General features: G+C 29.6%; 1 protein-coding gene across 1 annotated transcript; it reads left to right on the top strand.

Moving 5' to 3' along the window:
- The first annotated feature begins 12,185 nt into the window (after positions 1-12,185).
- On the top strand, positions 12,186-15,930 carry LOC129305139 (uncharacterized). Its single transcript, XM_054945087.1, has 2 exons — positions 12,186-12,450; positions 14,654-15,930. Exon 2 carries the CDS (start codon positions 14,655-14,657, stop codon positions 15,456-15,458), a length of 804 nt encoding a protein of 267 aa, XP_054801062.1. The 5' UTR covers positions 12,186-12,450; position 14,654; the 3' UTR covers positions 15,459-15,930.
- The last annotated feature ends 1,380 nt before the right edge of the window (positions 15,931-17,310 follow it).

Genomic DNA, 17,310 nt, shown 5'->3' with positions numbered 1-17,310 from the left:
AAGTTCTACCTATTGGATTTGTTAGCATATGAAATGTTACAATTAAAGATATATTCCCTCCGTTCAAAAATGTAAGGCATTTTTTAACCAAATCTCACCCTCAATAAAGTAGTTACCTACTTTCAAACTAACCCTATGTTTCTATATTTATCCTTATTAAATACCTTATAATAAATATAAAGTCATTCATCAATAGGGGCACTTTTGAAAAAAAAGGCCATGATTACACTTCGAAAGACTAAAAATACCTTACATTTTTTAACATTTAACTTTTCAAAAAATGCCTTATATTTTTTAACAAAGGGAGTATAAAATTTGAACATTTTGGCTATGTCCAATAACTTCCTGGTTTCCAAACATTGATTACCATTTTTTTTATTTATGCAATGGTTGGTGAAAATAAGAAAAATTAAAAATATATTCCCTTGTACATAAAATTATAACTTTGATTCTCACTCTTCCAATTTCTATAGCTAAAATAGGGCGATCTTTCTTATCTATAATTAAGACCATGTTTGGCAACAAGATGGATGATAGATACCTTTCTACTTTTGCTTGTGTATATTGAAAAGAAAATTGTTAAAAAGTTTGATATAGAATCTCTTGAAGATAATTTTAATGACATGAAAGAGAGAAGGGTTAAGCTTTCTTTATCTAAAAAGACAAGCTAACCTTTGATATATTATCATGTAATTTACAATATTTTTAATTAAATGTTGTGTTATTTTTCTATCAAGCATTCAGCCCCCTCAGATTTGGAAACTGGTTCCGCCCCTGAATTTGACTACTACATCTTTCTCATATATTTGGTGCTAAATAGAATTTTCAAACCTTACAATTTACATATAATTTAGAGTAATTACATAATTTTGAGGAAAAAATAGATAAGAATTAATAAATTATGCACCATATATTTTTTTCCTATGAATTATTTTTCAAACTATTAATGATCGCGGTAGAGATATAGAGACAGATTCACCAAATATATAATGCAGGCACCTTAAGTAGAGAAATCAAAGTCTATGGCAGCACAAGAATCCAAACCCCAACAAAATAAAATAAAATAAAATAAAAAGCATCTGACAAGTTCGAATGCGGGCACCATTATGTATGAGTTCACACTTGAGAGAGAATATGAATGTCTTTGTAGTTTTGTACCCAACACACACACACGTGCGCCCTCATTGATTCTAGACAGTTTAAATGAAGAAAATTCATAATTAAGCTGCTCTGCTGGATCATCATCCGATATAATTCCAGCAATCAGATCATTATCCAAGTCAAGATCTCACACACACAGTACAGTTCTATCTTGCTTGTCTTAGATAATGGCTACAGCTCTGTGTTGGATTCTCAGGCTTCAAGCAGATCACACTATTTCACATCAAAGATTGACCATTCATTGCGTACAATACACAAAAGACTAATAGCCAAGAACAACTTTCTGAACAACTGGAGCAACACTATACCTCCGACATTAATTCCCTGCTCCAACAATATTTCTCTCATTTTGATGTTCTCGTTTGAGTGGGTGATGCTGTATTTTCTAAACATGGCTTTTCATCTTCGACTACATTGATGCTAATTTTGTAATTATGATATCTTGCTGTAAATATAATGTTTGTTTATCATATAAAAAAATCAAATAGGGAACACTTGCACAATTAATATTTTATTAATATTTAAATAGGGAGAGAGAGAGTGTGTGTGCGTGTGTGCTTTTATTCATTGTATTTGGTTATTTTATATTTTCATAGAATTCAAAATGTTCTCCCCCTTCTCCTTACACACGCACTCTTCAAAAGTAGTCTCCCTAATTAGACCATTATACGACCTTCGTTTTTCGGAAGATCCGTATTTATTGATGCAAGTTTTTTTTTTTTTATTTGGGGGGGTGGTTGTTGGGACGTCTGGAGCAAGGAATAACTGAGTGTAGAGATAAAGCAGTAATTAGGATTAGGGCACTCACCTGATAAGTATTTCATGTGACATGTTAGCAATCATTTAATTTAATTTAATAGTTGTCAGATATTTTATCATAGAATACTAAAAAAATTATCAAATTTTGAATTTTTAGAGGGGACAACGTGTATACAAAGATGTTTTGATCATGAAGATTATTTTGAATTTTTGAAAAAAATGTGTCTTGATAATTTTTTAAGTATTGATGAAATTCAAGTATTACAATTGAGACATTTACTAAGTAAGTGAATGGGGTTTGATTTTTGAAGAGAGTTAAGTTGGTTCCTATATATATGAGCTAATTATTTAAGTGCTTTTAGGAGGGATGAGAATAATAATGCATTAGAGGAGCGTGCCATTGGAAGAAACAGCTTATGATAATTTACCTCTAGCTATTCGTTGATTTTTAAAAATATAAATGTCACAATGAATGTATAGAGAATAAACTAGTTAAATTATCAAGATCTTGAAAATTATATTGATTATTGGGTTGATTAGAGCACTGGTTCAAAGAGTAATTAAGGGTCAAAATTGCTTTGAACCGTGATCAGATAAGTTATAAACATAACATTTTGTTAAACTGATGATTAATATAAGTTCAACGGTTTACCAGTTTATCAAGTCAAATTAACCTAAATTTCAATACTATGTTAACTACATATATGTATAGGTGATACAGAAATAATATAAGAAAAACATGATTTTGAATCCTTACACTTTGTTCACGTTTTGCTATTAATTTTTGTATTTTTTTTTTGATATTATAGGTTACTATACTTTTATTTATTTATTTTTTTGTTTTATCCATGAACAAAGTGTAGGAATTTATAATACAAAAATAAAAGTGTAGGAATTTAAAATACTGACAAAAAAAGTATAAAAATTTATAGTAAAACGTGAATAAAATATAGAGATTCAAAATTTTATTTTTTCAATAATCCAAAAAGAATGAAGTTTCTGCACCAAGTAAGTTGGTCGTCTATCAAAGAAAAAGAAGTGCCTTCAGCAGTACCTTAGCTTGTTGGTATTCTCGACAAGCCAACCAATCCATATAGCAATTTTCTTCCTCCATAACTAGCCACCAATTTATGCTTATATATGTTTCATTGGCCCCAGACTGAATTCAATCATAGGGTACATATATAGCCTGTAAATTAGACGCACCATCCACATGTAGCCTGAATGTTTGTCTAAGAGTCTCTATATATGAATATGGCATCCTATGTTCCCTTTTGGATTCACACATATGTATATGCGCATGTATGATGCGCGATTTTAAGTAACTCATCATTGGTTCCTTCAGATTTTATTACAAGAAAATTTTTTAATTATGGCCATTAATATGGGATTCTTAGTCTAAAACATAATAATCCCCCCTCTATATGTCATCTGTTTTTACAATCTTTAACTAAGTAATCTCTTGATTAACTAAACAACCTAACTCTCCTAATTTATGAACTTCATTTCAGGATGATTATTTTGAAATTTTAAAAGCAGTAACTAATTTTGATTGAACTCCTTAATTTATGTAAGTTATCAACAAGTTCTTATAATAGCATCACATGTTCACGAAAATCAGTCCGATTTTTTTTTTTAAATATCATCCATATACCATGACGATGTGCGTTATGTTGTCTTTTAAGGAAAAATAGCAATCAAAGATCACTAAAAGAAATTTATACTAGTTAAAAATTAATTATTATCAAAACTTGAATGAAAAACAAGCTCAAATGAATTATTATTAATTTTAAATGAGTTATTGTCAAAATCAGAATGGATACTTATTGATAAAAGATTAACTCAAATCAATAAGTATCTATTTAAATTTTAACAATAAGTGATCTTTGATTGATGTAAATTTTCTTCAATGATTTTTTATGGATATTTTTCTCTTTTTTTGGAAAAATAGCATCCAAGGATTACTGTGTAAAATTTATATCCCATAAGGACTAAATGATTTGATAATAGCATTACAATCTCTAATCTTTCTGACATATTAATTCTATAAGTGAAAAGATTGAAATGCCCCCTATAATTAAAAAACAAAAAAAAAAACCACCATCGATGGCACCAATTGTCAGACCACTTCCGGCGACAAGGTCTCCGGAGCCCCTGTCATCAATGGGGTCGCTGAAGCTCCGGCACGGCAATATTTTATTTGAGAACTAAGGTTTTTAGGTGGTCAATGGTGAGTTTGATCCCATAACTCTTAGCTACGTAAAAAGTTTGGTGGGCCACCAAACCCTTTAATATATATATATATATATATGGCAAAAAAAATTTATAAATAGTAAGCCAAGAACAAAACTACTTTTACATATTAACTTAATATGTGTTGTTAATTTCTGAATGAAACTTGTCATTTTATGAATGTCATTGGTTAATTTGACATGGATAATTATAAATTAGAGGCTTCAAATTCACTCATTTACTTATTAAATGTCTTAATGTATTAATGTCAATCACGAATAGATTATTGTCAAAATCAAACGGATACTTATCAGTGAATGACTAACACATACAACTAACCCTTCCTATTATTTTTTCTAACTTGCTAAGACTATAATAGATTCTTGTTAATTTCAAATGAATTATTGTTATTTTACAAATGTCACTTGTTAATCTGACATGGACAATTACAAATTGAGGGCTTGAAAACTTCACTCATTTTACTTGTTAAACGTCTCAATGTATTGTTGTCAATCACTAATAGGTTGCTGTTAAAACCTAACAGATACTTATCAGAAAAATTGATAGAAAGGATTAGTACATGTTAGTCATTCTAAAAAAAATTGATAGGAAGGATTAGTATATGTTAGTCATTCACTAACAAGTATCCGTTTGATTTTGACAACAACATATTCGTGATTAATAACAACACATTAGGACGTTTAACAAGTAAAATGAGTGAAGTTTTCAAACCCCTAATTTGTAATTGTTCATGTTAAATTAACAAGTGACATTTGTAAAATAACAACAATTCATTTGAAATTAACAAGAATCTATTATAGTCATAATAAATTAGAAAAAATAATAGGAAGGGTTTAGTTGTACGTGTTATTCATTCACTGACAAATATCCATTTGGTTTTGACAACAACCTATTTATGATTGACAACAACACATTAGAACGCTTAACAAGTAAAATGAGTGAAGTTTTGAAGCTCTTAATTTGTAATTGTCCGTGTCAAATTAATAAGTAACATTTGTAAAATAACAATAATTCATTTGAAATTAACAAGAATCTGTTATGGTTTTAACAAGTTAGAAAAAATGATAGAAAGGGTTTAGTTGTTTGTGTTATTCATTCACTGACAAATATCCGTTTAGTTTTGACAATAACCTATTCGTGATTGACAATAATATTAGGACATTTAACAAATAAAATGAGTGAAGTTTTGAAACTCTCAATTTGTAATTGCCGATGTCATATTAATAAGTAACATTCATAAAATAACAAGATTCATTCAGAAATTAACAACAAACATTAAGTTATTACATGAAAATGATTTTGTGCTTGGTTTACTACTTATAATTCTTTTTGTCATATATGTATTAAATGACTCAGTGGCCTAATGCTATCAAGTTTTTTAGGTAGCCAAAGGTCATGGGATCAAACCCACCATTAGCCACATAAAAACTTCAGTTTTTAAATAAAAGGTTATCGGTGCTGGACCTCTGATATTTGTTTGTCGGTGACCTCATTATAATAGGAGCTCTAATGACCTTGCCATCGTCAATGGTCTAATGACTGGTGATGTTGGGGTTTTTTTTTTCTATTTTTTAACTAGGAGAGGTATTTCAGTCTTTTTGCCTATGAAATTAATATATCAGAATGATTAGAAGACTGCAGTGCTATTATCAAATTATTTGATCCTTATGAGATATAAATTTTATACAGTGGTCCTTGGATGCTATTTTTTCTTTTTTTCTTTTTTTTAAATACGAGATGTGGGTTTCAAATTCCACTACTATTGATATTCACTGGAAGGTGGGATATTCTGGTGGATGGTCTGGAAAAAATTGTGGACGGCAGGTTAATCCTATGTCATTTCGTTTTGATTGTATTAATTTTACTTAATTTTAATGTGTGTGTGTGGGGGGGGGGGTATAGCGGTTTGAAATTTTAATCGAGCTTTTATAGTTTAAAATTAATTTTGGCCCATTTTATCAAATTTTTGTCCGTTTTAATGAAGAATAATACTCCAGGATTTCTCAATAAAAATATCAATAGAAAAGCTCAAGAGCTATGCCAACGAGGGAATAAAATATTAATGAATTGAAATTCACTTGTATCTTTCACACTTGATATAAGGGCTTATTTGATAACTTATTTTAAAAACAATTTTCTGTTCTTTGAGATAAAGGAATAAAAAATTTGTTTGGTAACGTATTTTTAAAAAAAAATTTAGAGAAAAAAAAAATAAAATATTACTCTAGAAAACAAAAAAAATAAAAATAATTTTTATGTGTTCCGAGATTATTGTTTTAAAAAACAAGAAAAATAAAAAAACACATATTTTTATTATTTTCTTATTCTCAAAATATATTTTACAAAATACTAATTCTCAAAATAATAAAATAATAATAATTTCAAACAGCCTTTTAAGTTTCCTGACAACGATGAGTTGTTATAAATTTTGAATACATAAAACATTCATGTATAGTGTATAATTAAACGCAAAACAATAAAAACAATATGCTATCAAATTTTTCAATTTTGAATAATCTATGTTTTTAAAAGATAAATTTTTAACACATGGAGGGAAGGAGCTAGAAAATTTTATTGAGAGGGTAAAAATAATAAAACATATATAATAATTATAAGAAAATTAAATTAATATATATCACTAACATAAAATAAATATTTTAATGTATATATTTATATTCAATTTTACATGCATATAACAAAAATAAATATATATATTAATTTTTTTAAAGTTTTGTTAATCAATGTTTTATGGCATGAGAATAATTAATTATCATGTTTACAATAAAATTTTTAGCAATTTCATCTTCTTCATGAATATTGAATAATTTAAATACATAATTGTAATATAAAGTTCTATTCAATCCAAAAACTTGCTTACTGAACTTGCTATTTAATTTTTTAATTGATAATTGTAGTAGCTAAATATATCAACATGATAACAGTGCTCAATTATTAAAAATTCTTTATGTGGATAAAATCTAAATATATCATAGTAAAAATTACTCATATAATAAATTTTAATAGATTAGTTATTACATAGAAAAGTAATTTATTTCTAGAAAAAGATATCTTAACCATAAACTTTTAACTTTTGAATGAGTAATTTTATGATAAATATCAAGCATATAATATTTAATATATCTTAAAATTTTTGTTGCAATGCTTGACAAAATTTGTTAGTAATAATTCTCATAATTTATATTTTTAAATATAAAATAAAAACAAAATTAAATGACATTAATATTTCAAGAGCAACTATAACAATTGAAAATAAGTAGATTTTATAACAACTATATCTTCAAGTTACTGAAACAGTCAGACTATACATATATAAAAGACTATTATATAATTAAAATGAGAATTCTATCTATTATCTCAAGACTTTTATAATGTGCCAACTTAAGAAAGCTGAAAAAAAATATATAACCTTTATATTTCATTAAGAAAAAATTAAAAAGTTAAGGGTTGTGGCCCTTACTAGTCTCCCTGTCTCCACCCCTAAACATACACACATTTATATCTTCTTATTAGAAGTATCATGTTTAAAACACAATCAGATATTAAATATGGATAATTCTGTTACTCAAAATTTAAATTTGATTTATTGCATTGTTAAAAGTTGATTCATTTTATTAGACCCTGTTAGTTTTTATTTTTTATTTTTTTGGGCCTGAAACCCTGTCAGTTGTCTTGACGTCTAATGATTATATGTGGACTTGACTATGTGGCCCGAAAATAGCCTTAGACGTTTTATGACTGGACGAACTTATATTTTCAAGTTAGAATTTTTGATTTAAAGTATAAACAATTGGGCCCAGCCCAATTTCCTTTCGTATTCTCGTCGTTGGAGTCTTTTTTCTTTTTTTGGGAAGCGCAACTTAAATCCCCAATTGGCTAATTCACATTTTTATTCCAGTCCTCGAATCAGTTTAGTTTGTATTAATATAATCCATTATGCTACATTTTGTTCTTTAATTTTTTATAATTTTTGAGTTTTTTTATATTTAAATAATTAAATTCTCCTCTTTAATTCATGTGGCTACCATCGATATTCCAATATTTATATCAATAGATTTTGATAGTGTTATCTTTTTTTTCTAAACAATAATGACAAAATCAATAATTAAAGTAAATTTAAAGGATCAAATCAACAAAATTTAAACTTGAAGTGAATCAAAAATTAAGAAAAACTTAAAGAACTAAACATTTTATTATCTATAAAATATATTATTTTTAATTTTTCCCATGGAGCTAAAATCTTCACTACTACAAAAACAGGCATATATGATGGGCCTTATTAAACGGTTATAATTATGACCTTCTAATAAATTATAATATTTGACAGTTTAATAAATAATCATCCAATATAAGAGATATATTGAATAGTTATTTTTAGAACCATTCAATATATGTTTGAATTTTTCAATTTCGCATAATTTTTTTTAGACTTTATTGGATAGTTATTATGAATAATCATTCAATAAAGCTGATTAATATTGGATGGTTAATATTTTAACCATCCAATATGTGCCTTTATATCAGCTCCCAAGTTCAGTTTTGTTTTTGGCATCCTCTCTCCCTCAAGTTCCAAATCTCATTTCAGCGCCTCTCCTCTAGTCTTTTCTCCTCTCATTTCGGCCATTAATATCTTCTAAGCTTTTTCTTACTCTCCCACGCCTCTCTTCTCTTGCCTTACCACCGAAGACTCGTCGCCTACACCTTTTCTCTCTTCTCATTTCTCTTGAATCTCTTATTCTCTGAAATAATTTAACTTAGCTTTTGTATTTAATTGGTGTATGGATTACTGATTCTTGATTAGGCTTTTGTTTTGTTAGCTTAGGTTATATTGATTTTTAGTGTTATTGGTGTCGCACACAAGCTGTTCGGTGAAATGCTTAATAAAAAAAATAACTTTTGACAATAATCCACATAAAGTTTAAGTTATGGGTTATTTGAAAATGCATGTTAGACTAATAACATATAATCAAAAGATAGTTATATTTATTTTTTATTTTTATCTAAATTTATTGCCTATTTTTTATGTATTTTTTATTTGAACAATATTTAATTAGTTTGAGTAAAAAATTTTATTATCTGATTCTTTGATTGATGATTGAATAGTATATAAAATTTTATAGTGATTGAAATTGTATATGAATACTTTTAGTTTATTCGAAATTATTACTTATGTGTAATTTATAATTTTAAATAACATGTAATATTGTTATTTTTGATGATGATGATAATGTAATCGGAATGAGAGCAAAATGTTTAAAAAAATTATTTTTATGCCATTATGCTACTGAATTTTTCTTTGAAATTAATAGCTTAACATTTTAAGGGCCTTTTATTTAATTTTTTAAAATTAAAAGGTAATTTTTTTATACAAGAAATTTTTTTATTTGTTTTGAATAGGGGTAGAAAATTTCAATGAAATCAGTTTTTATAAATTAATGATATATAATTTTTATAATAGTTGGGTCTATATATTAATGTTAATATTAATATATATATATATATATATATTACTTATTAGTATAAGTAAAAAATAATTTTTTATAATTGTAACCAATATAAAATAATTTCTAATTTTTTAATGTTAAACAAATGGGCCATAATGTTGTTTGGATTATATATATGATCAAATACAATGCCTAAAGAAATTATAAAAATAAATGTTATAAATTATTTATAATTTAAAAATAAAAAAATTCACTTGTTGACAAGTTTTCATATAAGATAAAATACTTACAATTAATTTAATATAATTATAAGTATTATCTTAAATTTAATTATCTTAGAGAGGGATGATGTGTGTGTGTGTGTGTGTGAAAGCTAAAAAGAACTTGCCTGTACCATTGAGGTACAAGTTATATGATCTAGACTACTCTAATTGGAAGATAATAAAGATATTTCTCACTAATAATTTTAACAATTAGTTTTAGTTTTTTAATTAATTTAATAACATGTTTATTAATTTTTCTATGTAGTGCCCACGACAAATAGCATACAGCAAGGATTGTGGATATTGCATTATGAGATTTCTTAAAAACATCATCACTTATAGGATGAGTCTAATCCTCCTTATGGTATGTATGTTATTTGCATTAAATTATATGAGATTATGAATGTTAATTTGTTAAAATAATTAATTTTGTTGTCATATTACATTATTATCCTGATTCATATTGTGAAGAATTCAGGAATTATCACATCAACAAAGTTATTGAGGAATGGTGTGAGTATATTTTTCAGCTATGAACCAAAAATAAGTAAATTACACTTTTTTATTTTAGTTTTTATAATGTAGAATAATTTTGGTTTAGTCTAGGAACAACTTTATTTTATTTAGTACTATATTGAGCAATTGTATGGGTAACAAATTTTTTTATTTTAATAAAATTATTAGTTTACTATAATTTGATTTAGTTTAGTGTAATTATGGATTAGACTAAATTAAATTGGGCTGGTCTGTATTTGTATCATATTTTTATAGGGGGCTGCAAATAATACAGCCAGCGTATTTAAAAAAATTATAATATATTGGACAGTTATTTACTATAATCGTTCAATATAATGAATATATTGGACGGTTATGATCAGAACTGTTCAGTATGTATTAGTATATTGGACGATTATGACCATAACTATCCAATATATCCATATATTAGACGATCCTTAAAAATAACTGTCCAATATATTCTTTACCTGTATCATCTATTCTGACACTATATTGGATGGGTCTTTAAACCGTCCAATATTATAATACTGGATAATTTTTATAGCTATTCAATATTTATTTTATCAATATATGATAATGTCATATTGGACGGTTCATAATCATTCAATATAGGTAAAAATAACCGTTCAATATTTTTTTTTTGTAGTAGTGCTTATTTGTTAATAATAATAAGAGACCATAACCACCAAAAACAAAAATGTGTGTGTGAGAGAGAGAGAGATGAACACAACAAGGTAGTTGACACTTATATGTGAAAACTAATTATAAACTTAAGAGTGTGTTTGGTTGGGGGCTCCCCTTCCCTCCAAAGCCTCCCCTCCAAATTTGGGGGGAGCTCCCCTCCCCATCCTCCCCCCCTCCCCCTCACCCTCTCTCTTCACTCCTCCTCCCCTCTCCTTGAACCAAACAAACCCTAAAATTATAATTTTTTAAAAATATTCAAACAATTATGTAGACTAAATCAATTTTAAACCTAAAATTATAATTTTCTTAAAAATATTTAAATACCTTTATATATATCAAAATTAATTATGAATTTAAAAGTATGATTTGTAAAATATTTTTTAGATAAATTTTTGGAAATGTATAATTAAAAAGTTAAATTAAAAAGCAAAGTAATAGTAGGTTATGGCATAGTTATAGTTTTGAATTTATAATTAATTTTGACATATATAATAAAATCATAATTTTGAGTTTATAATTTATTTTTTCATATATAATGGATATTTGAATATTTTAAAGAAAACATTATTTTAAATTTATAATTAATTTTAACATGTATTTGAATATAAACCATAATTTTGCATGATTTTCAATTTCACTTTCCAATTTTGTCTTTCAATTTTGATTAAAACCAATGTTATTAATTAATTTTATAAATTAATTATATACTATATAACATAATTTTATTAATCAACTTTTTTAATAATAAATTTTCTCTAATGAAAATCCAAATGGATCCAAAGGTATTTAGATAATTTTAAAAAAATCATGATTTTAAATTTATAATTAATTTTATCATATATAATGAGTTTTTATATATTAAAAAATATAATTTTTAATTTATAATTAATTTAACATATAAAAAATATTTAAATATATTTTTACAAAACTATAACTTTAGTCTTTAAAATTGATTAATTTGGATACCCAAACAGGCAGTAAGCTGAAAAGAACCGAGAATTAGAGCCGAAAAACGACGTCGTTATCAAGCGCGCTAAATTGAACGGAGCACGCTGTGGCAGCCATTTGTTTGCACTCTGCACTGGATCCGTGCCCCCACGTGGAGTACAAATGCCCAAACCTAAACCGAAGTGGGGAGCGATGCCCCATCACTGCAATCTGCAATCGTATGCCTTCATTTCCTTCAATTCTTCCGTTATTGCTCTTCGCTTCACTCTTCTCAGCTTCACTCTCTGACCCTTCCTCCACCCTCCGAAGCTCGCGACTCGCAGTGCCATATGGAGACATGTCGAGGGTTTCCTTAGCTTTCTTTTTTACTCTCTCAAACGGTGCTTAATCGCTTCCATTGTAAGGTACGGCTTCTTCCTCTTCTTTTTTGCGTCTCCGCTTCTTTATTTTCTCTTCTGCATAACCTTTAGTTATCTTGCTCGGTTTTTCATTTTACGATTCATCGATTCCGAGGATCGAGTTCTTTTCTACGGATTAGGATTTTCGTGGGGGATTACGGTCATCCTTCGACTGTTTTGATTTTTACGTTTAGAATTCTCTTCTTCTTCTTCTTTAATTTGGATTCAATTAGATTGTAGAATTCAATTGATGGTTGTTTGTTTCGTTTGCGAACCTAATATTTGGCAAGACTTCTGAAGCAGCGGTTGCGATGTAGGTTGAAGAGGTTGAACTTCGAAGGAATATTTTTCTCTATTTTCTATTTGGGAGAGTAAGGGCCATGAAAGAAAAATATTTACCGGTGTGTCCTAAAAAAATCTGAAAATTTGCAGCAGGATTTTTGGATTGAACTGAGATAAAATGGGTGGCTGAAAATACCGAAATGATGATTCGCATTTAGGATAAAATGATTGAATTAGTATGATTATTTTAAGTTATGTAATTTACTTGCAACTTATATTAATAAATTAACAATAATTAACAACTTATGTTGATATGATTATTTAAAGTCTGTTAATTTATAAATTGATAAATTAACAATTGAAGTAAAAAAAATAAACAACAAATCATGATGCTTTTTGATCAAATTTAGTAAACGAGCTTTGTAAAGATTCACAAGTCAAGTCAAGTAGTTAACAAGTTATGTTGACAAATTAATAAGTAATGTTCTTAAAATTATAGAATCACAGAATTAACTAGTTAACCATTTAATAAGTAATATTAAGGAATTAACAAGTACAAGTAAGAAATTAATAAGTAAAGTTGGGTAGTAATCAAATACTTGTTAATTTTGTAGCACCCATTTTATTTTAGTCTAGAAATCTTGCAAATTTTCAGAATTTTTGAGACCCACGGTAAATATTTCTCTTCCATGGTCCTTAGTTGGAATTCTTCTTTTTTTATTTCTTCTTTGCGGCCGAGGGTGGGAGTTCGAGTTTGAACTTCTTGTACCTAGTTCTTTTCATCTATTAGGCTTTGGTTGATGCGCCATAAGGGTAGATAAGACAACTAATAGAATCGATTTTCATTCTGCGTCAGTGTGCGCAATATATTCTGTAAACGGTTAACTTCGAACATTTTATCTGCATATTATCGTGTAACTCCATCCACCTAAGAAGGGCAAGAGAGGGTTGAGACATGATGAGAAATCCTGCATAACTTTGTTCAATAAAATTATTTTTTATCATTATTCATTATCGTTGCTACCATTTCTGTTATATTGCCACTAGCACACATCCCTTGGCAGTTGCTGCCACCACTAATTCTATTGCTCCATCATCACTCCCGTTACCATTATTGTCACGTTACTACCAACTCTACGACTGCCATGCCAGTGCATTGTTCACCGCCACTGCTGCTACTATGTTATTACCAAAGCAACCACAATTATGATGGACTGTTTGCATCTTATTCATTTTTTCCTGTTTTACTAATATAAAATTGTTTCATAAGTACTGTTTGGGTGTCAAATTTCGTTTGTCTTTATTGCTAAGATGCAATTTCAATCGTAACTTAGCAGTTTTGAGCCATTTTGTATGCTAAGGATATGATTCATATTTCTCACTGATTACCTAAATGAGATATGGGGTTAGGTGGTTGTACTTCATCAACTTGTTGATGTTATGTGATGCATGCTCAATACCTTACACACAGTCCAACCACTTCCTAGAATGATCCCTGAATTCCAGTTTTTTTCATGAACCATTTTTGTGATGCATAGAGATTTGATGCTGGAGATATGATATTATCCTAGTTAAATGTGTTTATGGGCAAACCCATAATTATCTATCAGCCATGTGTCATTGTTAATTATGATGCATTGGGCTTCATTATCAGAAGTTTCTCATAAAATACTGTAATTTTTTTTTCTTTTTGTCTTCTTGGTGGAACCATTAACAAATCTGTTTATACAATGTGTTACATAACAGTATGAAGGTGAAGCTATTGTTTTGGCGAATGCTATGTCACTCTTTTGTTTTAGGAGTAACTTTATATGCATATTTCCCTATTGCAAATGTTTCAGGCTTGATGTTTGGGGACCTCAGTTGTCTATCATTAATGATTGTGTTGAGGTCCGAATAATGCCGTCTGCTTTGTTTTTGTGATCAGGATGTGGAACTTCGCATCAAGTTGTATTGCTGGGAGTGTGAAACTGAAAAATGATTCTCTAAAGCCAACTCACTCTGTTTCAGAATGCTCTGATGATGAGACGTCTTCTGTTGTGAGCAGAGATGAAGGGCTCGAATGCCCCATTTGCTGGGAATCTTTTAATATTGTTGAAAATGTGCCCTATGTTTTATGGTGTGGTCACACCCTTTGTAAAAACTGCATCCTGGGATTGCAATGGGCCGTTGTGAAATTTCCAACTCTGCCCGTTCAACTTCCCCTTTTTATCTCATGCCCATGGTGCAACCTTTTATCTTTCCGTTTGGTTTACCGGGGAAATCTCAGATTTCCTCGCAAGAACTACTTCCTTCTTTGGATGGTTGAGGGCATGAATGGTGATAGAATGAAATCACATTCATCTTTCTGTGGGGATCATCAATCACACTGGCCAGTTAAAGACCATTTAACAGCAGGACAACTAAGCCGTGGGAACCCTCGGAGGGGACAACTTGTTCGCCATCCAGATCCATCACATTCAAATCAACATCAAAATGATGCTGGTAGTTTTCTCAGTTTGGAAAGATTACATACTTCTCTTCGGAAGTCACTGGTTTTCTTTGTACACTTGACTGCTAAGTTCCCATTGATCATTATATTTCTTCTTATCGTCTTGTATGCAATACCAGCCAGTGCAGCCATTTTGGCTCTGTATATACTTGTTACAGTTCTGTTTGCTCTCCCATCATTCCTCATCCTGTACTTCGCATATCCTAGTCTGGATTGGCTTGTCAGGGAAATCATCACATGAGATTGCGAGGTGATATATCTGCAATCATTATGAATACAAGTCTGCCTCACCTAATTGCCGTCTTGATCCTAGATCTTCTGCTTTGTAATTTGCCGACTTTACCTTTATCAAGCTGCTTCATTTCTCTCTGCATACACCATACAGTCCCACTCAATTTCAGGTGACTTTCACGGCCTCTTTTCGGAGCTCTGGTGGAGCTTTACCGGGTGTCGTCTTTCCCATTTTTAGCCTTAGAAGTATTGATGTTTATTCAAGGCCCTGGAGGGATTGTGGTGATGAATGGATGATTGGTTGATTGTACCTTTTCCTGGCTGTAAGTGTTGTGCTTTATCTTTTGTTTTTTAATCAATATTTTACTGAAGAACACATCTGATATAGTTTGTGCAGTCTTGAAAAGTTCCTGTGATGTGTAACCCATTTGGGACTGTAGTTCTATTATTTGAAATATAGTTATATAGAATTGATTGGGGCACTTGATGTTTGTTGAAGTTCATAAATATTCGTTATCACATTTTCTTGTAAAAATCACATGGACAAAATTGTTGGAAAAATATCCGGCACATAATGTTTTTTCTAGTAATTTTACTTGCATTGGTAATTTCATGCCAGTGAGGAGTTCTCGCCCATCTTATTTTCGAGTATCCATAAAGACACAAGGTTGCGTGAGGAACTGAGGATGATTTATGGAAGATATTCCCAACTTCAGGTAGAGCGGACAAATTGCAACGGACAAATAATTTCTGACGCGAGTAAATATTTTGTTTTCAAGTGATTTTGATCAAGTGAAAATGGCAGAGAAACAAAATAAGATGTTGAAATTTTTGACAAATGCTGCATGCTAGTCATCTTGGAGGGACGATTTTGATTTCCTAATATTAAACGAGAATGTGAATATTATACACCATATTGTTATTGTATATAGAATTTGAGACGAGCTATACTCGCTATATATGAATTGTCAATTGCATAGCTTTCAATGAACTTTGTGCGCGCTTTCTATGAAACTTTGTGCACGGCAAAGATTGCAATTTGTAATTGTTTGCACTGCAATCTGTCTCAAATCTCAACGGAATATTCTGTGGAACCTTATTCTATCAAAGCAAACATTAATTTCCTCCACTTAGCTTTTCATTCCCCCACAGCGAACCTCGTACAAGAATTTTGGTAAAGATCAGAATTCCAGCGTTAAGGGGAAGCTGTCTTCTTCAGTGGGCTAATTGAAGAAGTGATTGACAGCAAAAGGTGGTGTTGAAGAGGCTGACTCTTCATTCCTGAATCCCATGATTCAGAATTCGAACGCATACATTTGACTTTCCATCCATTATGGTCAAAATACGGGAAAGGTAACAACGGTTCCGTTCAAATCTCGTTCCTTGGTCCATCGAATCTTCTACTCCCCCATTCTAGCTTTGCCCAGACGTCACACAAGTTGATTGTTTCATACTTTCATTTCACCTCTGATGAATCATTTCTTTTTCCATTTATTTGTCCCGCTGAGAAGAAAATCAGCCACCTTCTAGATGTCGTCGCGGCTTATAGTTCTAGAGCTGTGACCTAACCAGGAGAAAATAATAGACACGTTCCTAATTTGCAATTACTCATAATATACTAGTACTTTATAAATATATAAATATAAACTCATTTTTGTATTTTTCCCCCCTCTGCTCATGCACCACATATATTCTTGCTCATCGGAATGGATAGAATCAAAATTCATTCGCCCTGCTTATTTGAGAATGAATGAATATATGTGTGTGTGTGAAAGTTGTATGGCATCTTACGTGACCCAATCTCACCTTTTTGTATCCCGAAATACTTCAGTGGGAACAAGAGGGTTGATTTATCATTTACT

The sequence above is a fragment of the Prosopis cineraria genome, unplaced genomic scaffold (genome assembly GCF_029017545.1).
Source record: "Prosopis cineraria cultivar Desert tree isolate PC_DT_omini unplaced genomic scaffold, ASM2901754v1 PC3, whole genome shotgun sequence".
NCBI lineage: Eukaryota > Viridiplantae > Streptophyta > Magnoliopsida > Fabales > Fabaceae > Prosopis > Prosopis cineraria.
The sequence above is the reverse complement of the archived record's forward strand: the minus strand, read 5'-3'. Positions and strand labels throughout refer to the sequence as shown.